General features: G+C 45.0%; 2 protein-coding genes across 3 annotated transcripts in view; one reads left to right on the plus strand and one right to left on the minus strand.

The window, feature by feature from the left end:
* Positions 1-9,293, plus strand: part of LOC107111207 (copine-5) — a 218,419-nt gene extending 209,126 nt beyond the window's left edge. For both annotated transcript variants that reach the window (XM_015412140.1, XM_015412147.1), the window contains 3 exons: positions 1,702-1,759; positions 8,250-8,323; positions 9,105-9,293. In XM_015412140.1, coding sequence (XP_015267626.1) covers positions 1,702-1,759; positions 8,250-8,323; positions 9,105-9,293 — 321 coding nt within the window. The remainder of the gene's footprint in view (positions 1-1,701; positions 1,760-8,249; positions 8,324-9,104) is intronic.
* Positions 9,294-20,651: 11,358 nt separating this feature from the next.
* On the minus strand, positions 20,652-21,650 carry LOC107111171 (galanin receptor type 1-like). Its single transcript, XM_015412102.1, has one exon. The coding sequence runs from the start codon at positions 21,648-21,650 to the stop codon at positions 20,652-20,654; it is 999 nt and encodes a 332-aa protein (XP_015267588.1).
* Between the last annotated feature and the right edge of the window lie 6,046 nt (positions 21,651-27,696).

The raw sequence follows: 27,696 nt of genomic DNA on the forward strand, positions 1-27,696 counted from the left end.
AGGGACGGGGTCCCCCGAGGGTCTGTCCTCTCAGCTTGGGGGGGGGGGGGATGAAGACAGGCCGGCGACAGTGAGCGTGCTGCCGGGCAAGAGGTCTGACGGCACCCAGACCTCCCAGAGGCCTCCCACCGGCCTCAGGTGGGCTGGCAACGGGCGGCACTCCATCAAAGGAGAGGCCCCACGTCACCCGGTTCTCCCACCAGCCTCAGAAGGGAAGGGGGGGCAAAGACAGGCAGGCGGCAGGTGGTGCGGTGCCGAAGCAGAGGCGCCACACCTCCCTCCCCTCCCGTCAGAGTCATCGTGCTGCTGGCCAGGCTGAGCAGAGGCGGTGACAGAGAGGAGCCCATAGTAAGGCAGGCCGCAGTGCTTTTGGCTTGTCTCCCTCTTCGACCTCCCTCCAGCCGGGCCTCGGTTCTCCACAGCCCTTACACAATTTGGTGGCCATGGGAGGGAGGCACGAGGTGGCCACAGCTGGAGTCTGGGGAGGAAGCCAGGCGAGCTTGGGCTGGGACTGGAGGGAGCCAGCAGGCCATGGCGAGGCCAGCCGGGCCCATCCTCCTGGCTCCCTGCCGTGGGAAGGGCGAGCAAGGCGGCTCTGACAGGGAAGGGGTTTAAACCGCCTCTCCTTCCACTGGCTTGCTCGCCTTCCCCGCAGCCACGGGGAGGGTGAGCAAGGCGGCTCTGAAAGGGAAGGGGAGGGGGTTTAAACTGCCTCTCCTTCCAGTGGCTTGCTCGGTTTCCCTGCGGTCATGGGTAGGGTGAGCAAGGCGGCTCTGAGAGGGAAGGGGAGGCTGGCGCGCAGCGCGTTGAATTGTTAGTTGCCCTTAGACCAAGTGCGCAATTATGCCAACTGGTGCTAGCAATAGCAAGCCACACAGACACAGTCCTGTGCTTAACTATTTACAGTTTATTTACAGCTATATATATTTTCTGGAGCTCACCAACAAAGTGCTCCACAATACACGTCATAGAGGAGAAGAGGATACATCATACAGACACTATACACTTATATACAAGCTACAGCCAATCAGCACACACCGCTGAGTCATTGTTACAGAGCTGTTCTGCTCTGGCTAGAACCGGTCTGTTCTGGCCTCTGTGGCTGTCAAAGCTGTCAAGTAGATAGGTGCGATCACCAGGTCTGATGTCTTACCTAGGCATATATGTCAACAGAGGCCGCAGGAGTCCTTTCCCTGCCCCTCCGCCTCGGCGGGCAAGCGGGGAAAGAGGGAGGGGGGCCTCGGGAGTCCTTTCCCTGCCCGCCTGGTTCTGCGGGCGAGCAGGGAAAGGTGGGTGGGGGCAGCCACTCAGCGGCTGATGTCATCTAGGGCTGGCAGCCAGAGTGTCTGCACCCTTCGCTGGCTCCCTTGACACTGAGGCTGACACGCTGGCCTCTGGCTCTGTGGGCGGGCAATGCAGCCAGGGGATTGGCAGAGGCTGTGAGTGGCAGTTCATGCGGCCAACTGATTTTGCCGCACATCAAATCTTGCCACGCCGTGACAATTATATATAAGGAAAGATATTTACTCTTAAGTAGCGCTAACTGGCTGTATACTGTAGCATGGTTTCTGATGCATTACAGTTCTGTCTTGAATGCATGCTCTTTCTCTTCTCTATTCCCCCATCTCAAATCCACACTGACAACCCTCTCTCCCACAACCCCCCTCCTCCCATTCTTCTTTGCTTCCTGATGGGCCTAAGGCTGCCAAGCTTCCAATGTCCATAATCATTGTGGGAGTTGGACAGGCTGAATTTGATGGTAAGAACCAAATTTGCATTCAGTGAATTTATTTGCAACATGATGACTTTGAGTACTTTAACTAAAAGGTGGCTCCTGTACTCCTGCTACACCAGGATGACTAACTTATGCTACATCACAGGATCACTAACTTATGCTTAGGCAGCAGAGCAGAGTGGCCATAGGAAAAAAAGAGCAGTATGTAGAAACACCAACATATTCTTATAGCACCCCAGCAACTTGGCCATTGCTCAAAAATCACAGCACTTTATGGTGATAACACCCACAAAAACCATGCATTACACAGTCTCGTCACAAGCTAGTTTTACTCCTTGTATCTAACAGATTCCCTAACCTTACCCTTGCTGTTGCAAGATTTTTCCATTGGTTTAGTGTTGTGTCCAGATAATGCTCCTTAACAGATAGGTTTTTGACTGCTCAAGACTTTTAGTCAAGGAGCTTTAATCAGATTAAAGGAAACGAAAGGATAGCCGAGCAACTTTATGATGCCAGCCAAGTCAGTATACACACACACACAATGTACAACCAAGCCAGAAAGATCACAGAAAGATCACAGTGGCCTCCACTGTGTAAATGACCGTGGTGCTGGAGCCTTCAGAGCATCAGCTAACACCAGTAGCCACCAACACCAGGCTTTTGCAGACAGGAATCCCTGGGTAGCCTTAAAAAGCAACATATAAATACCTGCCTTTTTGCCAGGGAGAGCATGAGAGTCAGTCAGGTAACGGAGGACTGCCAGGGATCTCAGGGAAGAATCACAACAACCAGCCAACCCTGTCATCCAGTGATTAGCTTGTGGGTTTCCCACAGAACTGAGAGACCATAAGTCCCTTGAGGAACAAATCCTGTCACATAACCAGTGCCTCCATACGTATACTATTGCATACAATATATTTGCCCTGCCAATAGAAGGGAATTAAGCATTTTGGAAAGGAAAGGGATGTTTACACGTGGGGAAGAAAGAACAGGAAGTACAACAGCAAGCTCACAGGAGGCAGCGTTATGAGCCGCCCAGTAGCTCAGTTAGAAGAGGCAATCCGTGCTCCTTTCCTACACTCTTCTATATGCTTGTGGAGGAACCTAAGAAAAAGACTCTTACCAAAGACCTCAAGATATTCCACCTTCACACACCAGCAATGGTTCAGGGACAATGTATCATTAAATACTAGCTCATGCTGGAAAAAGCATGGACTCTCGCGTTTCTGCGATATTGCAAACAGACAAGGAATCCTACGAAAGTCAGAATTAGAGAAGGTATTAAAGTGCTCAATCCCATGGTATCTTTACTTACAATTAGGTCACGCTTGTACACAACTCAAAATAACAGATCTTCTCAAACAGCCTCATACAGAACTAGAACTCATATTGAAACTTTACCAATCCCAAAATCGCCATCTGGTCTCTGCCTTTTATTCCCTATTGCTTGAGGATCCACAGCCTAAATTATTGCCATACCAAAATGCTTGGCAAAAGGACTGCCAAATTACATTAGATGACAACATCTGGTCAAACTTGCGGACTTCATCTAACTTCAAATCACCTATAGCAGCAGTTGAATTACAAACCCTGAAAATTATGTCACATTGGTATATGACCCCTAAACTGATCTCACATCTATGTCCCTCTAAATCTCCCCTATGTTGGAAGGGTTGCCAACAGACGGGCACATTTGCCCACTGTTGGTGGAGTTGTGCTTCAATCCACTCCTTTTGGACCCTTGTTTTATCCCACGTCAAACAGATCACAGGGATCACTGTCCCATTAACACCTGAGACACTTTTTCTAGATCACTGGCCTGATCCTGTAGGCATACGACATATGAAGCCTACAATAGACGCCCTACTGTTTGCGGCAAAAACAGCTATCACCTCCCATTGGCGTGACAAACATCCCCCAAATTTAGAACTCTGGTTCCATAAGCTCTGGGACCAATATCTCATGGACAATATTACCCATAAAATTAATGCTTCCCTGCTCAAACCGGTGAAATCTACCTTTGTGAAGAAATGGTCTCCTATACTAGAATATCTAACACGGAGTGGATTCATGCCCTCTGGATGGTCATGAGGTCGGTATGTCTCTGTCAATAAATATCCTCCTTCTCTGATTTGAGGTGGTGATCCTTACTTTTACTATTTATTGCTCCTTAATGTATCTAGGGTTTACCTACATATTTCATTCTGGTACACACAGAGTTAGGTCTATTTAGCATTTATAACCTTTGTTTTTTGCCTGACCTATTAAATGGAACATATATCCTACGTACCATTGCAGGCATCCCACTCCTGTTTACAAATTCACTCCTGTTTACAAATTTATTCACTCCTGTTTACAAATTTACAAAACCTTACAGTTCTCTTTGTTCACCTGTTTCTTTCTTCCTATTGCACATATGGTATCAATGTTTATTGCAAAACATTTGTTGCTCTATTTCAACTAAAATGTAAAAAAATGTTCTTATACAGTATTTTCTGTATTGTTGCACGTTCTTTCAAATAAAAAATACAAATAGAAAAAAAAGAAGAAGAGGCAATCCTCTTGGAAGCTGGAAAGGCAGGGCTGAGTCGCACCTCAAAATAAATAGAACTACTGGAAATATGCAACTAATGATTATAATAATAATTTCCCAAGTGAATACAAAATTACAAAATACACAATTACAATAACATATTTGTTATCTGCAGATGATAACTAGATGGACGAAATTCTCCGGAGTTGGTGTTCCGTTTCATAAAGACTTCTTCACACATCAAAACTCATAAAGAAGTGTCCTCACAAAGCCTACAAAGGCTGACTAGCCCGTATTTACACTATGGTCTGGCATATATCATGAATGAATACTACAAACATTCAGGAATAATGAAGAATCCATTTGAAATCCCTGTAACTTTGTGAGGACACTTCTTTATGAGTTTTGATGTGTGACGAAGTCTTTACGAAACGGAACACCAACTCTGGAGAATTTCGTCCATCTGTTCATCATTAATTGTGTATTTTGTAATTTTGTATTCACTTGGGAAATTATTAGTATAATCATTAGTTGCATATTTGCAGTAGTTCTATTTATTCTAGTTTATTTATACTGCAACCCCTTACCCTTTTGTATATATTGTTTAGGGGAAACCATGAGTCACACCTCAGGCAAACGTACTTAAGGCACCCTACTGAGTGCCCTGCTGGCAACACTGACTATAGATGGAAAAGGGAGAGGTGAAGGATTAGATCTCAGATGTCCTTATATGTTCTTATATGGCCACAGGCATAAACAGCTTTTAAAGGGGAGTAGATAGATTCAGTGGAGGACAAGTCTATCAGTGGCTTCTAGCCATGGTGACTGAAGGAACCTCCACAATCAGAGGCACTAAGCCTCTGAATCCCAGAGCCAGGAGACAACATCAGGGGAAGGCCTCAGTCTCTATGCTCTTTTGTTGGCTGTTCAGAGGAACTGGTTGGTCACTGTGTGACACAGGATGCTGGACTAGATGGACCATTGCTCTGATCCAGCAGGGCTCTTCTTCCAACTCTAACATTCTATGATTCTATGATCCTATGTCCCATTGCATGTGCTAGACCTTAATGACACATCCCCAATAAATGCTCAAAAAGAGAGCTTTGTGGGGCCACACTTTTGACACACATCCTTCCTCTCCCTCCTTTGTTGCATCTCACTAGTGCATCCCAGCTAGTACAGCCACAGTCCAGGGTTTACTCTAAATGAGTTCTTGGGTATGGACACCCAAACAGAGCTGGGAAGAGTCACATTTACACCTGCAAGGGCAGTGTAATAGCCATCAGATCATCTGGCACATGGACCAATGGCCTCACTCAAGTAATTGACTTATTCTTGCCTCCAGGATGCTTATCAAGATGCTCATCATCTCCTGGCCTGGCCATGTTCAATAGCATGAAAGCCAGTGTCTACAAGTTAACCACACTTCTCCAACCCTTTACTTCATACTGTTGGGTCTCTCACAATGAAGATGATGATAATATGAGCCATGTCAAAGGGAGTGAGTTAAAAGCCCATTGAGCTGCTAGGGCATGCCCTCCTGTGATCCAGTAATGATGGCATGTGCAAAATGTAGACTCTCAGCCCCAGTATGATGTGGTAGGGGAGAACCCTCTCCCCCCCCCCCTTCTCAGTGAGCATGTTATAAAGAACATGTATATCAAGGATGTTGTGGTTACCTGTTTGCTACCCATTTTGAGAACGGTGACACAGAGGAGAGAGTCACAGTGGCTTGGGTCCAGTGATGCACAAGCAGAAGCATAAACAGTTTTAGCACAGTTCTACTTGCACAAGATCTTGTACAACACCTAGTACATTCCTCCTTATATATTATAGTGCCCAGAAACTGGTGGCACAAAATTGTACACAAGTGAAAACACAAGTGGAAATACAGTTAGATTTTAGTCCAGTGGCATCTTAGATACTAACAAGAGTTTCAGAGTATACACTTTTGAGAGATACAGTAAGTTTGATCTAGTGCATAGGACAAGTAGAAATTTTGTGCTGGATCCAAACCAATGTTTACAGCAAAGCCTCAGTTGTGGCATGAGTCCTGACAGCATCACAGAGGGCTGTGACTATTGATCCTTTTTGTGTGTGCAGGGCCTCTGTGCCTTTGAAAGCTGTATGATCAACAGTAGAGAAACAGATGCAGCTGTCTCTATCACTGCATCTCCGTACTGGGTGATGCTGCAGTTGCTCTATCCCTGTCCATCATATTCTCTGGAAAGGTACAGGAGACAGGTGCAGCCCCCTGGCTTACTGTTGCACATCACCTTACATCTGTTGCTACATGGGAGCATCATCGTCTGCAGCCCAGGCCTTTAGCAGCAGCTCCACAATTTTGCACACCAGGACTTTGATATTACAGAGTCATAAAGCTAAAGCATTCCTGGCTGTTTCTAAATTCTCTTGAATATTTCCTGGGAAGGAAACGCCAATTTCCCTCTGAGCAGTTTATTCTTTTGCTGGATTTCTCAGCAAATCAGAACACTCAAACATTAATATCATAGAAGGTACATAACATGGATGAGGGAAGGCAGCATGGTATAGCCCAATCCCATCAGATCTTGGAAGCTAATCAGGGTCAGTAATTTGAAGGGAGACCTCCAAAGAAGACTCTACAAACCACCTCTGCTTCTCACTTGCCTTGAAAGTCCCTTGCTGGGGTAGCCGTAAGTTGGCTGCAACTTGATGGCACTTTACACACACATATAACACGGGTTTTCAATTTTTGCATGGTTCACATGCCAAACCATAATTTGGTGCTGCATGAACAAACCTGAAAGAGCTTCAGGCTTGCCCATGTGATCACTTCTCTCTTCATGCACTGCATGAGAATTCGCTGTTTCTGGTCTTTTGCAAACTAAAGATTGCCATTACCATGGTCTCAAATTTGCTGGGCAAATTTGGTTTGGATACACTGGCAAATTATGGTTTGCTAAAACCCCAAAAGTAACTAATTAGTGCACAGTGTGAGGGGGAGAAAAGATTACATGGGTGAGCAAGGTGTTCCTTCAAGGCTCGCTCACATACCATCTAATTTTGGTGTTGTGTTATGTATGAAAATTGCCAATACTGTACTTGCTATGTAGCTGAATTACAGATAACACATTCATGGGGAAAGTTAGAGACAGCTGTATGCTTGGGTTTGCCAGTAAGGATATGAGAGGTCACTGTAGGCTTCATTTAATAAAGCATTATTAGCCAACCAAAGTAAATGCCAGAGGTCGTACAAAGCATCAGCCGAGATATCTCATGTAATTGTTCAAGCTGTCAATTAAAATTTTCATGCCTTATATTCAGGAGGAAACTGGGAAGTAAAAAAGGCCCAGGAACAACCCAGGCTGAATTGGCCCCTGTGGAGCTACAAACCAGTGCTGCAGGGGCTACTCAGCTCAAAGGTACAAACAGTGGGCATTAGCTCACCCATTGCTCCCTCCTGAAAACGGGCAGCAGTGTGGGAAAAGACCACTGGTGAACTGACATCAGATACCATTGCTGATGAAGGGGCTGGGCCAAGTGGCCCTGGAGGCTCAGGCAGAGATGCCAGAGCTTGGCTACATTTGCTCCTGGTGACCAGCAGCCCTCTAGGGCACTGGCCCACAGGTAAATCTCTCTGTGAGTTAAATAGCCAGTCTGCCCTGCTTGCATCTGAAAGTCTCCAGCATCAAAATTGCAGGGAAATTGTATAATGAAATTAACAAGTCTAACAGCTGAATTACACCTTGCAATGAGGAATGGGCATTGATAAAGCTGATAGCGGTACAAATTGCATTATGCGCAGGGGAAATTCCAGTTCAGCTGTCCAAAGGAAAAGAGCAGAATGATTCTCTTGACTCACCTTTTCCAGATAATTGATCTCTTAATCTGCCGTGGTCCAGATGGGCTTTTTGGAGCTGTCATAGCTTTTGGCTCCTTCGTACCATTTCACACTTTGTGACTAATCCTACTTACTGTTCACCTCTCCTTGCAATGCAGCCATGGTAGAGCTGGATGGAGATGACATTCGAATCTCATCTCGGGGGAAGGTTGCTGAACGTGACATTGTCCAGGTAACAATGAATTTTTGTCTCATATCGGTTTTAGCCCTCTTTAATGTCGTAGACCAAGCCGAAAGCCACCACATAAACTACTTGCCTTGCGGGCTTAAAGCTATGTACCAGTCTTGGCACAAAGGGGGAGTCAATGGAAGACTCTTTGCTTTTCAAAACTGGCTTGTGACAGAAACTTTTATAATACCTTCATCACGTGAGAAACCCAAGAAAAGGTCTGCATCAGCAGCATCTATGTTGCACTTCATGTGACCAAAATGTGCCAGGCAGGAAGCTCTGAATCAACAGTAGCCCAGTCCTGACTGTTTCACATCTGCTCTGTATATGGACCAATATAGCAAAGAAAGTATGGCTGGTTGGCAGGGTGAGGAGAAATAATATCAGACAGTACTATTTATACAGCCCTGCCCATATTTGAGGTAGGTGAAAATCATCCTGTCAGAAGACTAACTGACCTTAGATTAGCAAAAAGCCCAACAAAGTATCTTCTTCCTTGTAAAGCATTTCCTTCCATTATTGATTACTGTTTGAAAAGCTCTTGAGTGCAGTTTCTTGTGATCTGTTGCTTCGGTTTATCTTTCTGTGGTAGGACCTCAGCTGAGGAGGTCTGGGCGTTCTCTCTTCATGGAGAATGTCAGGAGTTTGAGATCCGTGATCCTTCTGTACTTTCTGTACTATTCTGTTCAGTCTGTCTGGATCAGAAAGTCCCAGTTGTTGTTTTTAAAATAATTTATGGTTTTGCCTTTCAAGCATCTGATATGCATATAATATTCTCTTGCAGTTTGTTCCATTCCGGGATTACATTGACCGCACAGGAAACCATGTCCTGAGTATGGCTCGATTGGCTAAAGATGTCCTTGCTGAGATCCCAGACCAATTCATCTCCTACATGAAAGGGCGTGGCATCAAACCCAACCCGGCTCCACCTCCGTACACCCCCACAGGCCACACTCTTCAGACCCAAATTTGAAAACAAGAAGAGGAAAAGAGCACTTGAGTCAAGTGCCTGCAAAACACAAGTCACTCTCTTGTGTCAATTTTCTATGGATGGTCGCCAAGGCAGTAAGCACACCATAACATGAAAATCTGCAGTGTACTCTTTAGCCCCAAAAGTCCACTTTGGGAACTGGTTAAAGCTGTAATTCCAGTACACCAATATGCATAACTCGAAGCACTGATCAGCCATGAGATGCAGCAACTTGGGGGAAATGTGGGTTTTTTAAAAAACAGGACAAGCCCAGTCATTGGCAAGCTTCTTCATTTCCTGGTTGGGGATATCACCACGATGAAAGGAGTCTGGTCTGTCTTGACAGTTCTCTTAAGGATATCTACAATACCATTTATTTGGCATATCATTCTTGTGATGGACCAGCCAGTCCCCAAATCTTCCTAGCACCTCTCTTTCTCTTAACAGGAGTTTCTAAAGGATTTGGAAGTTTTATACCCCATGTATAGTCTTACCTGACCAGTCATCTCTTTTGCCTTTCCTCCTTGCTTTGTAATGGCCCGGCTTGTGGAGTGACCTGACAGGCTGAATATTGTAGTCAAGTTAACTGTGTGATGTCGCCTCTGATGGTGTTGCTGCTCTTCCTTGTACCACACACTGTCCCTGAATTGCTTAATGCTCCACACCCTCTGTAAGTCTAATTTGCCAAATACCTGTATAAGCCTGGTTTGAGTTAGTATGCCTACATATGCTTTTGTTAAGGCCCTTTTTGTTTGTTTGTTTGTAAAATCCCAGTTTTCAGCAAGGTTCCATCTACCATTTGACCTCTGAATGGCACTGTGTGGGGTGTAAATAAATTCTAAATGTGAGAATAGGAGAACAGAGTAAGGACTGCGCCTGAGTTACTGACCTTGCTGCAGTCCTACTAATTATGCTGGTTGAGTCCCAACTCATGATAGCCGTAGGCTCTGGGCTTCAACTCCATGAGTGTAGAGGGATCCTGTCCTTTGTCACTTCCTAGGGTTGGACTGAAACAATTCCTGTGCCTGCAGCTCAGAGGGCTTTGGAAGAGTCTGGTTGACCTTTCTTAATTTTCAGCTTTTGCAAGGCACACAACTACTACATAAAATGTCCAAAGCTTGGGTTATAAGACATGCCCAGAGCGAAAGCAGTCAGGCATAGAGTCTCGGCAGTTGCCTAAACATTCCTCTTTCCTCACTGGACAGGCCCTGAATGGTGCACTTTCTTAAGAACATAAGAGAAGCTAGTGTTGGATCAGGCCAATGGCCCATCCAGTCCAACACTCTGTCACACAGTGGCCAAAAATACCAGGTGCCATCAGGAGGTCCACCAGTGGGGCCAGGACACTAGGAGCCCTCACACTGTTGCTCCCCCCCCCAAGCACCAAGAATACAGAGCATCACTTGCCCCAGCCTGAGAGTTCCTGTCTCTACCTTGTGGCTAATAGCCACTGATGGATCTCTGCTCCATATGCTTATCTAATTCCCTCTTGAAGCCATCCATGCTTGTAGTCGCCACCACCTCCTGTGGCAGTGAATTCCACGTGTTCATCACTCTTTGGGTGAAGAAGTACTTCCTTTTATCCGTTCTAACTTGACTGCTCAGCAATTTCATTGAGTGCCCATGACTTCTTGTATTGTGAGAAAGGGAGAAAAGTACTTCTTTCTCAACCTGCTCTATCCCATGCATAATTTTATAAACCTCAATCATGTCACCCCTCTTTTTAATTATTTTGTTTGCATATTTATTTCAATTTATACCCTCTCCTCTCCTATCCTCTAGGCTTAGGGTGGCTTACACTTTAACCATACTGTTGATCACATTAAATGCTACCTTCCCCTTCCTAAGATCAGAAGGCACAACAAATTCTGCTTTATTTAACTGCCAACACAAAAATTTCTTAAGTCAATCACCTCTTTGTTCATTCTCCCTGCCTCCCCCTCATCTCCGCAGTCCCAGGCTGCTTACCCCTGTTCACTCATCAGTGAATTCCCTTTGCTCACACTTAACCATCTCCTTTCACACCCACTAAACAGCTGCCTCTTTTATGCAGGCAGGGGTCATTTGTGGGGGGGCGCGGGGGGACGCCATCCCCCCGGGTGAGGTGCGGGAGGGCGGGGCCTGGAGCTCCCTGCTGGTGCCCGGTGATGTCAGGGGGTGTGGCATATGCTAATGAGTTATGGTAATGAGTCCCCCTAGCTCTTTTTCTACGAAATGACCCCTGTATGCAGGGATTCTTAAGCAGCTTCCAGAAGTTATTTTTGACATTCTGGGAGAATGACGGGTGCTAGAGGTTAAAACAGCAGGATTGAGAACTGGTGCCAAGGAATACTGCTATGTAATTGGATATTGCTTATATAATTTGCCAGACAACAGAAATGCCCCTCCACCCCCATTTTAAAATCCTTATTTAGAAGAATGTTTGCCATGTATTTAAATGTGTTTGTAAACAATTACAAATTGCCTTTCCTCCCTTTGCCCTTGAATTAGCTGATTTAGACAGATCTTATAAGAGCCTAGGCCATCCTAGGAAGCCAACTTGCTGATTCCTCATGACTTCTGACCTTTGGGGAACAGATGTGTTCTTGATTTGGATGGGCGTTTGGCTGTCTCTAAGAGAGGATGAAATAAGCAGTTGGCGGTTGCCGAATGATTATCCAACACAGACAGCCCTTTTTCAAGGTAGACATAAATCTAGCATGTGCCAATGAGGGAGCATAGGACAACCTGGGGATCCACAAAATGGGGAGGGGAGCGTTATTTGCTAAAGTTTGAGATCCACTCAGAACCAATGAGAGCAGAAGGCTTGTTCACTGTTTACCTTTTTGGCACCATCACAGATATTACATAGAGACAAGTGGAGACCTGCAAGAAACTTGAGGGGCAGCTATCCCATTACCCCCACTTTTGCTTCCTCTCTTCTCCCCCTACCTCTCACAGTCTTTCTCTCTTCTGCTGCACCTTCTCTTACTCTCTTTCTCCTCCATACATGTCACTTCCTCTCTCTTTCTGCCCCCTCATCACTCTCTTTGTTTTTCTACCCCTCTGTCTCTCCTCGGCCCCCATCACTCTCCCAGCCGCCCACCTGCTTCCTCCCCTCCTCCAGAGCAGCAGTGGTAGCTCTCCAGGAATCACAAGGGATCTCTCAGCTACAGAGATCAGTTCCCCTTAGGGTTGACAGCACCAGGCTGGGAAATTCCTGGAGATCTGGGGGTGGAGCCTTGGGACAGTGACGCTTGGGGAGGGAAGCAACCTCAGCAGGGCATGATGCCATAGACTCCACCCTCCAAAGCAGACATTTTAGCTTAGGGAACTGATCTCTGTCACCTGGAGAGTAGTTGTAATTCCAGGTGATTTCCAGCCCTCACCTGGAGGTTGGCCATGTAATTCTCATGGAGGAAATGGCAAGCTTGGAGGATGGAGTCTATGGCATTGTACCAGTCTGATGTCCCCCCCCTCAAACCCCACCCTCCCCAGGCTCCACCCCTAAAACGTCCAGAAATTTCCCAATCTGGAGTTGGCAACTCTATCTCCTTCCCACCCAACAGCCAACCTACCTTTATCTGCCCCTCTTCCTTCATGTTTCCATCTTCACCCTCCTTCCCCACAGCCTTTACCAAGGAAATCTACAGTCTTTCTAGACAGTGGAGACCAAAGCAGCTTACAATATTTTCTCCTCCTTTTTATGTGTAGAACAACGCTGGGAGGTAGGTTAGGCTGAAAGTACTTGCCGGGTTCAAAATCTCCCAGTCAGCTTCCACAGCAAGATGGGGATCTGAACCTGGGTCTCACAGACCCTACTCTGAAGCACTAATCGCTGCCCCACACTGGATTTCATAGGGTAGTTCCTGTTGATCAGTAGCAAGCAGCCAGGCCTAGTTGAGTCATGCATGTCAAGTGGTGTCAAGTCACCCAGAGGGTGCTGCCAGGCCTAGTGTTGCCAGCTTGGAGGATGGAGTCTATGGCATTGTACCAGTCTGATGTCCCCCCCCTCAAACCCCACCCTCCCCAGGCTCCACCCCTAAAACGTCCAGAAATTTCCCAATCTGGAGTTGGCAACTCTATCTCCTTCCCACCCAACAGCCAACCTACCTTTATCTGCCCCTCTTCCTTCATGTTTCCATCTTCACCCTCCTTCCCCACAGCCTTTACCAAGGAAATCTACAGTCTTTCTAGACAGTGGAGACCAAAGCAGCTTACAATATTTTCTCCTCCTTTTTATGTGTAGAACAACCCTGTGAGGTAGGTTAGGCTGAAAGTACGTGCCTGGTTCAAAATCACCCAGTCAGCTTCCACAGCAAGATGGGGATCTGAACCTGGGTCTCACAGACCCTACTCTGAAGCACTAATCGCTGCCCCACACTGGATTTCATAGGGTAGTTCCTGTTGATCAGTAGCAAGCAGCCAGGCCTAGTTGAGTCATGCATGTCAAGTGGTGTCAAGTCACCCAGAGGGTGCTGCCAGGCCTAGTGTTGCCAACCTTTAGGTGGGACCTGGAGGTTCCCCAGAATTAAACCTGAACTCCAGACAACAGAGATCTGTCTTCCTGGAGAAAATGGCTGCTTTAAAGCTGAGAATTCCCCCTTCCCCAAACCCTGCCCTCTTCAGACTCTAGGGATTTCCCAACTTAGAGCTGGTGACTTGTCAGGTTGGACCCAAGGATCCCTCCCTCAAAAGCCAAAATAAGACCTGCCACCTTCCCCTGCCTTTTATTTATTTATTTATTTATTTTTCCATTTATATCCCACTCTCCCCGCAAGCAGGCTCAGGGCAGCTAACAATGTTTGGCATAGTGTGCCAGAATCATAAACAATTAAAAATAATTAAACAGTTAAAACAGTTAAATAATTAAACAATTTAAAATTAAAGTGCTCACAGTATTGACAGCTTGGAATACTATGGTTGCCTAGCAACAGGCACTGTGGGAATCCATCTTTTAAAGCTATAGGTGCTTTTTATCATTTTCAGCTTTTTAAAGTTGCCCAGTGTATTTTTTTTTTTAGATTTCAAATTCTTCTGCAAACCTAGCCTGTTCACAGCTCCAGTCACTGGATTTAAGTATCCAAAGATATCCTGTCTTCACTATTAGAATATAAGATTAAAGGGGAGATGTAGCAAAGCTTAGTTCTCCATGCACACCACATCAACTTCACTGGATCCAGGTTATGTCTGTCAAAGTGGCCTTACTAAATCCTGCGTCGTTTAGCTGTTTGAACAGCTAATTTAGGGCTTAATTACATGTTATAGTTTTCTCTAAGGTTCTCTCTAGGTCCCAGCAAATTCTGTGTTGAGAACTTAATCCCAGAGAGACATGGGTTTGATTAGACTGGGTGTGTAGGGAGGGGGCAATTCAGCTTCCCCTAGAACCATTTTTGCAACCTGAAATGACCCCAGAGGTGATGGTTGCCCATTGGGAGCTCCTAGTGTACTAATGGCCAGCATAGAACTTGCAATATACATCAGGTCATATGGAGGATCCTGGGAAAATGTAATATGTAGTTTGTCCCTTAGGGAATCTTGGTGGTTGGCTGGGTCATAATCTCTTAGAGAGCAAATCAGCCAACAAGGTTTTCTTTAATACTTTCCATGATGGATTTATTTTGTAGGACCACCAGATATCTTCTATTTCACCAGTTCTTATTGACCTTTAACATCCTTCTCTGGTCCTCTATTGATATAGGAGCAGCCTCAAATATAATTTAGCCAGAGGACCTGGATTTGGGCTGATGTGCCCAGTAGCATAGACTCAGGATACAATTCAGAATGATGGTCAAGGGGAGCCTTACCATTGACTTCAATATGGGGTGTGGATTATTACTGTTGCTTCTACTAACATTTTGGTCTCCCAAATTCCCAAAGAAAACAGGGCATGGCAATAGTTCTAACACTTCTTTGCTTTGGCCTTGTTCAGCCTCTCTCCCATTAAGTACCACTCAAGATTAGAAACCTTCACAGAGGAAACATAGAGAGGTGTATATAACATGAGAGCCAGTTCTGAAGTAGCAGAGGTATTTAATAGCATTTGCCTGTTCTAATTTTACCTTTTCTGTCTGTGCGTTTTGTCATGTCATGTTATTACAAGTTCAACTGAGTGCTGCATACTCTGCAGTTGTGTGTGCCATGTCTCTGTACCCATTGGGTAAAGCATGCCAAAGTGTTCCTGTGCCCAGTTATGTGAGTATATGAACAAGGTAATACAAATCATGTAACCTTATGCCCTGCTGTGTATGAACACAGTGTACAGGGAAAATGTATCAGGCAAAGAGGGTGCACTGTGCATGTAAGATCAGACCTGTTGAACCCCCAGGCCCATAGAATAGCGCTCGGGTAGGTTTTGGAATCAGCAGTAATTCTCCAAGTGAATTCCTCTGAGTCCATGGAGAGAAGCTGTAATGTGTACTCCCAAACTCAAAATTTTATTGGTTTTTGAACAGTCATCCAGCATGTTCCTCCCTGTCCCATTCACCAATATTTTTATTTGCATGGTGATGCCCTGGAACTATTTATGCTACTGTATCCTGCATTGAATGTCTGATGTAATATGGTTTATATTGGATTGCCTTAACAGAAATAAATGATTCCTTTTATTAAAGCAGTGTCTCAGATCATGAATAATTTAAGTTTATCATATGCCCCACTTTTGTGAACACAATCCAAAAATATCACTGTTCTGTCTTGAAACATCCCTTCTGTGACATTGAAATGTTCCAAGTTTGAGACATATATACATATTATAGTAAACACTGTATAGTGTGTACTATCTATATATCTAATAGCCAAGGTGCCCCCTGCGTGCGGATATCTAAATCTGCACATCGGGGGCACCTGGGGGGCAGGGAGATTTTCCTGCACATTTGAGGCAATCCCCAGATGTGCAGAAAAATCTGAAATCTATAAAAAAAACTATACGGGGGATACTTAAATCCCCCCAAAAGTAAAAGAGCCTTCCCTGCGCATGTGCGGAGAATGCTCTGAGAACTGCCTCGTCACCACCACGGGGGGAGAAAGCTTGGCAGGCCGGCAGCTATGAGCTGCTCAGGCCTCGCTGGGGGGGGGAGAGAGAAGGCTGGGCTCACCTGCTGCTGCTTCTCCTGCTTCTGTAGGCCGGGAGCTGTGGGGAATACTTCCCCCCACAAGTATCGTGGGTCCCACTTCTTGTACTGTATAACTATAAAACATAATAAGAGGAAATACAGAATAGTACACAATGTGTACTACTAAATTTGGTAGTATCACTAGTCAGTAACATACAGTGGGGCAAAGCTTTGTCTTCCAAAAATGCTGCTTGTCAAGCACAGAAAGTCCTCTCTTCTGCTTTGTACTGTCTTTGTAGAATGCTAATGGCTTCTACAAGAAGCATAAGCACCACTGGAAATATGAGAGTTGTTAGGCTCTGTGGAACAGCACATAAAGTGAGAGGCTACAAACCAGGCTGTGGAAGTAGGGAAGGGATTGTTAGGAATCGTTAAGAAGTATAACACCAGTTAATAAAGCAAAGTTTGCTCAAAATCACACACAGTTCTCTGGATAGCTAGGGATTTCTAATCGTGTACTAATGTGTGCTGACTGTTTCATGTCTCTCATTATTCATTTATTATACATTCAAGATCAAGGTACTTACAGCCAAATACAAAAAAAAAATGTCTATGCTGCCACAAATATAGTCTTTCTGAAACCACTACACTACAAGACATGGATCCAAAGGCCTGGTTGGGGTGCTTCTTATAGGCATTAACCATTCCCATCCACTTCCAGAGCTCCATACACCACAATTCATTATGCCTCTTCTAAACTTTCAGGAGGGGCCTTAGTGCAACACAAGGATCTCCTGCTAAGGAAAACAAAATCTGAGACATACATAACCCAGCCTTGCACTGAAGAGTTTGCGCATATAGAGGAGGACTAATAAGACCGTGGATTCACAGGGGCATCATTGTGCCTCTCCCCCCTTTTCACCCCACCCATTTCCAACATGGTGCAGTCATCTTCTTCAAGAGTGATTGGAACCTCTAAACTGTCTTTATTATCTTGTTCCAGATTTCTGAATGCACATTAAATCTCTTGGACAATATAAGTTCAGCAGAGCTCACTTTTAAAGCTTGCTTTGAAAATATGTTGGACTTCTTCAGAATTTACATAGCAGGGGGTGAGAATATAAGAAATCAGACCGTTGAAAGAAATAGGATCTGTGGCCAAGAATGAAGTGGGAACCAGATACAAAGTTCTTCACAGCATGGGAGGAAGGGTATAAATCCGCCCTACCTATTAGTCTGGTTTGATTGTGGCTTTTCGACAACAAGTAGATACGGAAATTCTCAGCGATTTCAAGCAAGTCTTGTCCCAGGTCTGTGGTTGCTCTTTTCTGTGAGATAAGTCAGAAAAGTCCTGGTATGAGCAAGGTGTTTGTGCTTTTCTTCCTTTACTGCTGAAGTGGGAAGGAAAGCTATGGTGAAGTCAATCCATCATGTGGCTGCTTGCCCCCCCCATTCAGCTCTCGCTTGGTGGCATTCAGATTTATTATTCATGTTGAGCCACGGGGACTGTATCAGAATCATCCATCTTGCATGATGAATTGCTTAATATTTATTATGTTTCATTAGAGTCTCTCAGCAATTATGGATGTTAAGGCAAGCACTGGGGGACTGCATTAATATCTGCTCACAGATGAAGGAAAACACAGGTTTGGCTTAATGATTTTAAGCACCAGCAGTCTGTGACCATGTAAAAAGGGAAAGACATCAAATGTCCCTGTAAAGAGGTATATATAATGTGAATATTATAAAACTGCTGTTAAAGTGCAGCCTTGTGCCCAGGCTGGTTTGCATTTGTATACCTGCAATTTATAACCATCAGGGGCAACCACTCTTGATGTCAGATGCAAGAGCGACATCTAGAGGCCATAGACTAAGGTCAATATAGTCTTTTTCCCATCACAAAGATGAGGGCCCTTGATGGCACCAGAAATCCATAAAAATGTGGCAGGACAGAGCCAGGAGCAAACTAAATTGCTGTCTGCAAACAGCATGCATCTGTGCTGTCACAATGTGACACAATGCATCTGTGCTGTCACAATGGCATTTCGAATTGGTGCTCCTTTTACTGGAGAAAGGCAAGAGAGAAGTGTGATAAACCAGCAATACGGTGTATTTCCCTCATGATCACATTCCATGACTATGGAATCTGATATTGAGCAAAGAATTCCAAACATCTCAACTTTCTTTCCTTTTTAAAAAAAACATGTTTCTAAAAGCCATGAAAATAGGTTTTAAGGCTGTACATAATGTCTAGTAAAAGTTTAGACGCTGGGGGGGGGGGTTAATGGCCTATACTGTTTTTTGCCTCTTGCCATGTGTACAAACTGGCTTAATATACATCGTTTCTTTGAGTCACAGAATTCAGCTTTTCTGGCAGATGGTTAGTTCTGAAGTAGAATGTTTATTTCTCATGCTCCGGGCTTCCTCTCATTTACCCTTGCCTAAATTACATTGCCAACAGCTTCATTGGGCCTGGCAGTGTGGATCTGCCCACTGCAGTCTTGCTACAGAGCAGGGCCTAGGTTTAGGGGAAACTGCTTAAAAAAAATTAAACACATGAATTGAAATGGACCTACTGACCACAAAAAAACAAGTGGAGAGGGAGCTGAAAATACAGAGAGGCCCAATCCAGCTCTGTTCATGAGTGCGGCACCTATTACTAATGATCCCAGAAAGATTGTCCAGATGTGTATTGGCATCTGCATTCGATGCATACCAGCATTTCCCTTGCTGGATAACATATAATCCATTTTAATTATGAGTAGGTACAGGATCTTTTATAATTAGGTACAACATCCTATGCAAAGTCCAAGTCATGCAAGACCTGTCATGTCACAACTATAGACAACAAAGAAACAAGAAAAGAACTTTGCACTGCATGTAAAACTCACCATATTTGGCCACAGAAACATCTAGTAAGTGCACATAGTCACCTGACGGGGATGCATCTCATGGTTGCCTGTCCCCCAGTGGGTGTGGGGCAGAGGGAGAAAAATAAAAAAGGCCATTGGGTCTCTGGCATGATGTCACTTCTGGTGAAAACCCAGAAGTGACATCACATTTCTCTAGAATATGGTAAAACAATAGACTTTCTGGTGATTCCTCGAGAATACTGATGTCACTTCTGAAAGCACCAGCAGGAGAACATTTTTTTTTGAATGGCCATTGGGCAGATGGCATGATGTCACTAATGGGGAAAACCCAGAATTGAGGTTGCACCATAAAGGTGTACTTCTTTTTGTATGACTGGTCTAAGGACTGTAGAAATAAACTGAACTGAACTGAGGTCACACCTTTCTAGGAATCACCTAGAAAGTCATGTCAAGGCAAAACCATAGAGTTTGGGCAATTCCTAGAGAGGACGGATGTCACTTCCAGGAGCTGCAGCAGAACAACTATGTTTAAAAATGGCCATCGGGATGATGGCATGATATCAGTTCCTGGGAAATCCCAGAAATGACATCACACCTCTTTTGAACTGCAGCCAATGGTCATTTCCCCCATGTTTCCACCCCTCCTGGTCTTCCACTGACTGCCAGGTTGGGCCTGACAACCCTAATGTATCTGCTAAAAGAGAAGGTGTTAGTGCTCAGATCCTCCTGGATTTATTTGCAACTCAGAACAAGAGCAACCCACAATCCATTTTATCTGACATTACAGCATCTAACATCTTCTCATTTGCTCTTAGTGAGCTTGTCCAAAAAGGAATTGGGGACCAAGCTTAGTTGAATCTCAAGAACGTAAATGGCTTGTAGTGTGATGATGCTTAGAGACAGTTGTCTAGGCGGGGTTAGTCATGTCAAGGAAATAATAAGTAAAACACATTACATGGTATGCTTCACACAAAAGATTGGACTGCAAAGAAACAGACATCTGTGAAGAACTGGGCTTGTTCCAATGGTGCTTAACAGTTTAAGTTGAATGAATCACCTCACCCACACATCACCTTTTGTTATATTGACAAGAACAATATAATTTAGCTTTGCCATTTCCTACCTCAGTCTTCCCCCCCCCCCAGCACATTTAGTTATTTATTTAGATATTTATATCCTGCTTTTCTCCCCAATTGGGGACCCAAAGCAATTACATTGTTCTCCCATTTTCTATTTTATCCTCACAAATAGATCGTGGTCTTCACAGCTGCAAGTCTATGCAATGCCTCCACCTTTGTTCCTTGGAGATTAGTGTTTTCACTAATTTCATATCTCCCTCATCTTTGTTTTAACAACTGAATAGCATTTGATGTCATATGATCCCATTTTGCTCCTTGAGCAGATGTACTGATGTTTCTTTCCAGGGTCCAATGACCCCAGGTCCCACTACTGGGTCATCTGGAACTTCTCCTGCAAAGTAGCTTTTTCAAGCCAGCCTGAAACTGGTCAGAAAGGGAGAAGCAGATGAGGGGGCTCACTGAGCAGTTGGAGTATGCCAACACTGTGGATACACTGGAGGCCACAAATGCTGCAGAAGTCTGTGGAAGGCTATGACTTGCAGACAGGTAGATCACCACTGAACATGGTATCCACATCAAAATGAAAACAGCTAACACAGTCAGAATCATAATGGTGGCCTTCTTGTTTAAATGAATGCTCACTGAAGAATGGAGCACTAACATCTTCCTGCACCAGAGGGACTGGACAATTCTACCATAGCACAGAACCAACAGAAGCATAAAGGGGAAAAAGGCAATCCCCCCAAAGAGCACAAAATATAAGTATGTTTGCTTCGGGGTCAACAGAAGCATGCAGTACCTAACATCTTCAATCACAATGACTCCTTGATGCATCCAGTTGGGAACTGAGACAGTGAAACCCATAAACCACATGAGCATGCAAAGCAAGAACCGCTGGAGCCTGTTTGTTGAGAAGGAGTAGGTTGGGTGGACCACAGCCACGTACCTCAGGATGGAGGTGGCAACCATGCTGTAAAAGCTGCAGAACATGGTCCACATAGAAAAGCTCTGGCTGCTTGTACACACAGCAGCACCCATGTTCCAATTCTCATAGACAAAGGTGAACAACAGCACACTGACATTATAGAGGAGGAAAATCAAATCGGAGATAGTGATGTTGACCATAAGAGTGTTGACCATCATGGAGATGGAGCTGCTGCTGCTGCTCTGGAAACCCTCAATTAGGACCAGCAGCATGAACAAGTTGCCAGCAAAACCAATTAACAATGTGAGGCCACAGAAAGAAGCAAAGATGTGTCTGAGATGTAACACTGTCAAGCCTCCAAAACTGTATTCAATTCTGTGTGAAGAGGTGTTGATGATGGTGCTATTAGAAGCATGAAGGAAAACCTCTCTGATTTCTGGGAGCTCCATCATTCCAGCTTGCTCAGAAGATAACAGTGGGTAGATATTTCTCTGGAACAAGAACAAAAAATTAAGAGCCCTATTACCATTATTTCTTCCTTTGCTTTGAACACAGTTAGTACCAACACAGTTAGTACCAACTCTTTGCTTTGAACACAGTTAGTACCAACATCCTAGTGTTCAGTTTAAACGAGATAGTCCTAAATTAATGTTTGCTGTACTACACTGAGTGTTTGTGGCAATCTACAAAAGCTATTTTGCTTCTACATTACATCATTTCTGTGATGAAAGGGAAAATTCCCACACAGGATATTATTAGAGATTCATTGTGAGGACTTCAACTACTATGATTAGGAAAACCTACAAAGTAATTAAGGAAATGATAGGAAAATATTTAAAATTTAGCAGCTTGTCAACAGGCAGAGCCAGAACACAAAGCTCTATGTTATAACCTTCCACTGATGGTCATATTATGATGAGAGAAAGCGGGGGAAAGGGGGGTTTCCTGGCATGTGATGAGTTTTAATGGTTGCTGCAAAATGCCTGCTGGATGCAATTAGTCAGTCATCAATCATGACCAAACTAGATATTGTACAGAAGACATGTGAACAATATCCTGCCAGTTTTATTTTTACTGAAAAACAGCCATAGGAGGCTGCCAGTCTGATTAGAGGAATGCTGGCAGGGGAGATATTTAATTCTGCCTCTTCCTACCATTTCTCCTTTCAGAACTGTTCTTTCCAAGATGCTTTTCACGTCACAAGGGAGAAGGGATTTTTTTGGGGGGGGGTTTGCTTTGGGGGGTGATGGGTAAATGGAAGGATGGACACGTGTACACAGCTTCTCCACCCACCATTCCTCCACTGCACTCCTGTCATTCACATTGGTTGCCTGTCGCCAGTTTTTTTAAAAGCCCATCCCATCAGAAGACTGTTCACCCACCTCCTGTGTAGCATCTAGTTTTAGCCCTCACTAGTGATACTTACATAGACACTGTTCTCTTATCCATTTGATTTAAGTGTCAAGCAAAATAGCAAAACTCCATAAAGCTCCTTTGTTGGTTAACCGTCATCCCTGGATTGCAGCAACTGGATGTCACTCCAGTCAGTCAGACTGTCTGTGGTAACCTCATCAGCTCTGACTGTGATGTTTACCCATTTCAAGAAAATGGTGGCAGCAAAAGAAAGCTGGGAGATAGTGCTGTGAAGTATACAGCCAGGCAGACCAAAATACAACAATTATTAGGGGGAAAAACAGTCAGGACAATGTCTAAGTATAAGCAAACATAGGAACCAAGAACCCTTTCTTAACCTTAACACCAAAAACTAGTTACAAGAAAATTAAGTCTAATTTTCACAAAAATGCCCTACTAAACATTAGGTTTTGAAAAGCCTCTGAGAGATCCATAGCATGGGGTTTCCCCTGCCATCCTCAAGAAGGCCATTCCACCACATAGTGGGCCACCACTGAAAACACTCTCGAACAGACGGCACATTCAAGAAGTCTTGGTCAGCAGAGTGAAGGAAACACAGCAGAAGATCTCAAGAGAGGCAGACCTGCAGCGGTGGGTCCTAGGTAATGAGGGGTTCCATAGGTAATAATGAGCACCTTGAACTGAAGCTTGAAATTAATAGGCAGCCAATAAAGCACTCTCAGAAAGGGCGATTTGTGTTCATTACAATTAACGGCAGATATAGACAAGCTGCCACATTTTGTGCCTACTGACATTTCTGAGTTGACTTCAAGGTCAGTCCCATGCAGAGAGTGTTGCAATAATCTAACTGCATCTTGTCTCCCTGCCCAATGATTCAGTGGGTAGCAACAAATCAACATAGCCACTTTCCTCTGAGGGAGGCTGTTGCATTCCCAGCTGACCCATCACTCTCTCTGTCTCTTTAAGGCATTGGTCCCCAATTTTGTTGAGCCTGTGGGCACTTCAAGACTTTTGAGAATGGGTAAGGGACACCACCACAACATATTTTAATCGTTTTTAATGTTTTATATTGTTTTTATGTATGGGCTTGTGCCCCCGTGTAAGCCTCCCTGAGCCTGTTCGCGGGGAGGGCGGGGTAAAAATGCAATAAATAAATAAATAAATATCTGCCATGAAGGGTGTATAATGCTTGCCTGGGTATGCTGGGGCGAAACACAGGTTGTCTGGAAGTTGCAAGCCAAGCATTCTCTATGAAGGAGGTAGCCATTTCAGAATAGGTGCACCCTGCAAACGTGAAGGTGTTGCCTCCTGGACTCTTTTAAAATACCTCTTGCTTCAATGAGGTGGAATGAAGCCAGGATTGCTGCTTTGGAGAAGAAGCAAATGGGCACCAGCAAACCTGTTAGTGGATGCCCATGGGCACTCAGTTGAGGATTACTGAGAGCCAGTTTGGTGTAGTGGTTAAGAGACTCTAATCTGGGAGAACTGGGTTTGATTGCCCACTCCTCCACATGCAGCTGCTGGTGTGACCTTGGGTCAGTCATAAATTCTTTCAGAGCTGTTCTCCCAAGGGCAGTTCTCAAGAGAACTCTCTCAGTCCCACCTACCTCACAGGGCGTCTGTTGTGGGGAGGGGAAGGGAAAGGAGATTTTAAACCGCTCTGAGACTCTGAGTGAAGGGCAGGATATAAATCCAATCTCTTCTTCTTCTTTAAGGTATCCAGATGGAGTGTGCAGATCCCACCTGGCCTGTGAGCACCCCCCTGTGGCTCTCCTCCCTATATCCCTCCCTCACAGCAAGAAAAGCAAAATAAGTTAAAAAAACAGAGAGGTTGCAAAAATTGACTATGAAATATGGAAAAGTAACTGAATATTGCTATAGAAAGTGATTCAATTGCTAACTAAAAAACTATAGGTTTGTAGATGTACATAAGTATGTGTAAAAATGAGTGTCTGTTCATTTCTGTGAATGGGTCAGTGCGGGACCCCACTACATTGGTGAATATAAATGTGTATGGCTATTTTTAAAGGTCTTGGGTGGAAGGAAGGGAAGGCAGCATGGTGTCTTGTCAGATCTCGGAAAGTAAGCAGGGTCAGTACTTGGGAGGGAGATCACGAAGGAAGACTCAGCAGAGGAAGGTCATGGCAAGCCACTTCTGCTTCTCATTTGTCTTGAAAGACCCTTGCTGGGGTTGCCATAAATTGGCTGCGACATGATGGTCCTTTACACACACACACACACACACACACACACATATGGGGAGAGAAGAGGGGGTATATCACTCAAGTACAGGCTTCCAGCAGAATATGAGTTTGCATGGGAAGCCATAGGGATCAAAAGGATCAAGTCAGCCTTGAAACTACAAAGGCATAAGGAAAGAAACAGCCCTTTAGAAACTATGTCACTCCTATAATGAAAGATTTTTCTCCAAGCAAGCGGCAACAGTTTTCCACTCAACTGTTTTTTGCACCAGCTCATTTAAGGCAGATGCCTTTTCAGCTGACTTTCATAAAAGGAAAAAACTTACCAAACCTTTATTTTAGGACCAGGCTTCAGACAAGGCACGGCTCTGAGGTAAACCACTGTAAACTGGTTAAGTTGGAGAGACCTGTTCTGCTATTCCTGTATTCTGTTTCAGCAGCCAGTGATTTATATTCCTTTGGTTTATGGGGGGGGGGGGAGAAAAGGTCTCCTCCCCCAATCACTGCAGATCAAGGGGCGGGGGAATTGTGGGATAAAGACACCATCCGCTCCTCACATGTCACAGCATGTGTGTGATAGGTGGGAGAACAGAGATGTTATTTTAAGCTTCCAAGCAATACATAAAAGTGAATCCTCTGTAAAGGTGCATGGATATCTCATGGGGGTGTTTTGCAAGGGAAGAGAAGATTAAGCCTGGTGCCAAGATAAATCTGAATTCTTATTATACGGTTAGGCCTCCTTTACTTATCTTTTATCCATGGCATATGCTGTTTCAGCTACCACAAATCTTCTTATTGGGGGGGAAGGGAGGGGACTGGAGAATGTTCCTTCAGTATATTTCAGATAGTCCTGCTAGCTTCTTGTCTAGATCTCATAATCTTCTATTTGATTTTACTGTACATATTTCTGGACTGCATGCTAAGCAGCAAGCCAAGGCACAGCTAGTGCAGAGCAGGGGGGAGAATCCAGCAGAGACAGCGAATATGGTGTTAGGATATGGTTGCCAAGTCTGGCTTGGGAAATTCCTGGAAATATGGGGGCAGTGCACTCAAAGGGTGGAGTTTATGGAGGGAAGGGAGCTCAGCAGAGTATAATCCCATAAAGTCTACCCTTCAGAGATGCCATTTCCTCCAGGGGAACTGGTCTGTGTAGCCTGGAGATCAGTTATCATTCCAGGAGGTTGTTAATCCTATGTTAGGAAGCTGGACACTTGAGTATACAGAACAAAGTAGCGTGGTCAGGTGGTCAGTAGAGGGACAGACTGGTTCTTTCCCAGTCAAATGACCTTTTTTGGCTCTGCAGGAGCCACTTTTCTTTCTCGTGGGTGCATTTCTGGCCTTAATAGTTGGGAGGCTTAATGCAAAGAGACAGGAGATGTCCTGTAGGATGGCTTCAGCCATCTGATGGGTTACCAGTGTATTGCTGGTCATACTGCGGTGTCTGCTGCTGCTGCTTGAGGCACAGAAATTAAACCAACGAAGACTTCCCAGCAAATCATCACCTCCTAAATTCTGCACAGGCTGTTGCTGAAGGCCAGAATACAGGCCAGTGGTTAAAGGAATGGCCAACCTCACTGCTTAAGGCATGGGGACTATGCATTTGCCAGCTAGGAAAAGGAATGCAGAGGAAGAATAGCAGGTAGGTCATAAACTGAGGGGTTACAACAGATGCAAACATTCTTATTCCTTTATTCCATAGAAGACCATGGAGAGAAACACAGGCACCTTTTACAAAACTCATACAATGCTTATTAGTACCATGGGGTCATGGGAAGCACTGCCACATCAAACCCAGAAATTGTGTCATGCCACTCTAGGATTCTGTGCAAACTCCAAGTAGGGTTGCCATCTCCGATTTAGGAAATTCCTGGAGATTGGGGGCAGTGCCTGGGGATCAGAAATGGTGTCATGCCACTCTAGGATTCTGTGCAAACTCCAAGTGGGGTTGCCATCTCCGATTTAGGAAATTCCTGGAGATTGGGGGCAGTGCCTGGGGACGGTGAAGTTTGGGGTGGGGAGGGAGCTCATTGAGATGAGCGTCTGCCCACTGAAGCTGCCATTTCTTCCGGGGGAACTCATCTCTGTTGTCTGGACTGGAGATAAGCTGTAATCCTGGGGAAACCTGAGGCCCAACCTGGCTGTCAGTAGCCCTAATTCCAAGTAACTTTTTAAGCTCTCCTGAGAGGTTCTCTGGAGCAGGACTCTGAAAGGATTAAACTAATGCACTCTTGCACTCTACAGTTAGCAGTCTGGTGGAAATTGGAGGCTGGGACTTTGAGAGGAGCCCTGAAAGCAAATGCCATCAAGTCAAATGAAGAGCATCACTACAGGTAGACTTCCCATTTTCCCACTGGGGTGGGAGGGAGGCTGGAGGAAGACAATAAATAAAAATTGCCAGCAGCCAACAGCATTACATCACTTTCCAGACCATAGAGTTTTCCCTCAGATGACCGTGGCCCCGCCCCCAGCGTGCCCGGCGTCATAATGTCACTTCCTGGTGACGCGCATGCCGCGGTGGGGTTCCTCCCGGGCCCTGATCCGCCACCAGCGGGGAACAGGCCTCTGGGGTGGGGTTTTCCCCGCCCCCCAGGGGGACTTGGCAAGCCTAGACAGCCAATGTGACATAGCAGTCAGGGCTTCAGCTATTAAAACTGATGTCCAGATGACCCAGATCAGTTCTCTTGGAGACAATGGCTGCTTTGAGCAGTAGATTCTATGGCATTATACCCTACTGAGGTCCCTCCCCACCCAAAATCCTGCCCTCCCCAGGCTCTACCCCTCAAATCTACAGGTATTTCCCAACCCAGAGTTGGCAACCATGTAATTGGCTATGGAACCACTTTTCAGACCCTTGGAACCCAGAAAACATGGCATAGGAGGAGGTGGTTTTCTACCTTAGCTGCCACTGCATAACCCAAAA

This window comes from Gekko japonicus, unplaced genomic scaffold (assembly GCF_001447785.1).
Source record: "Gekko japonicus isolate JY-2015 unplaced genomic scaffold, Gekko_japonicus_V1.1 scaffold697, whole genome shotgun sequence".
Lineage (NCBI taxonomy): Eukaryota > Metazoa > Chordata > Lepidosauria > Squamata > Gekkonidae > Gekko > Gekko japonicus.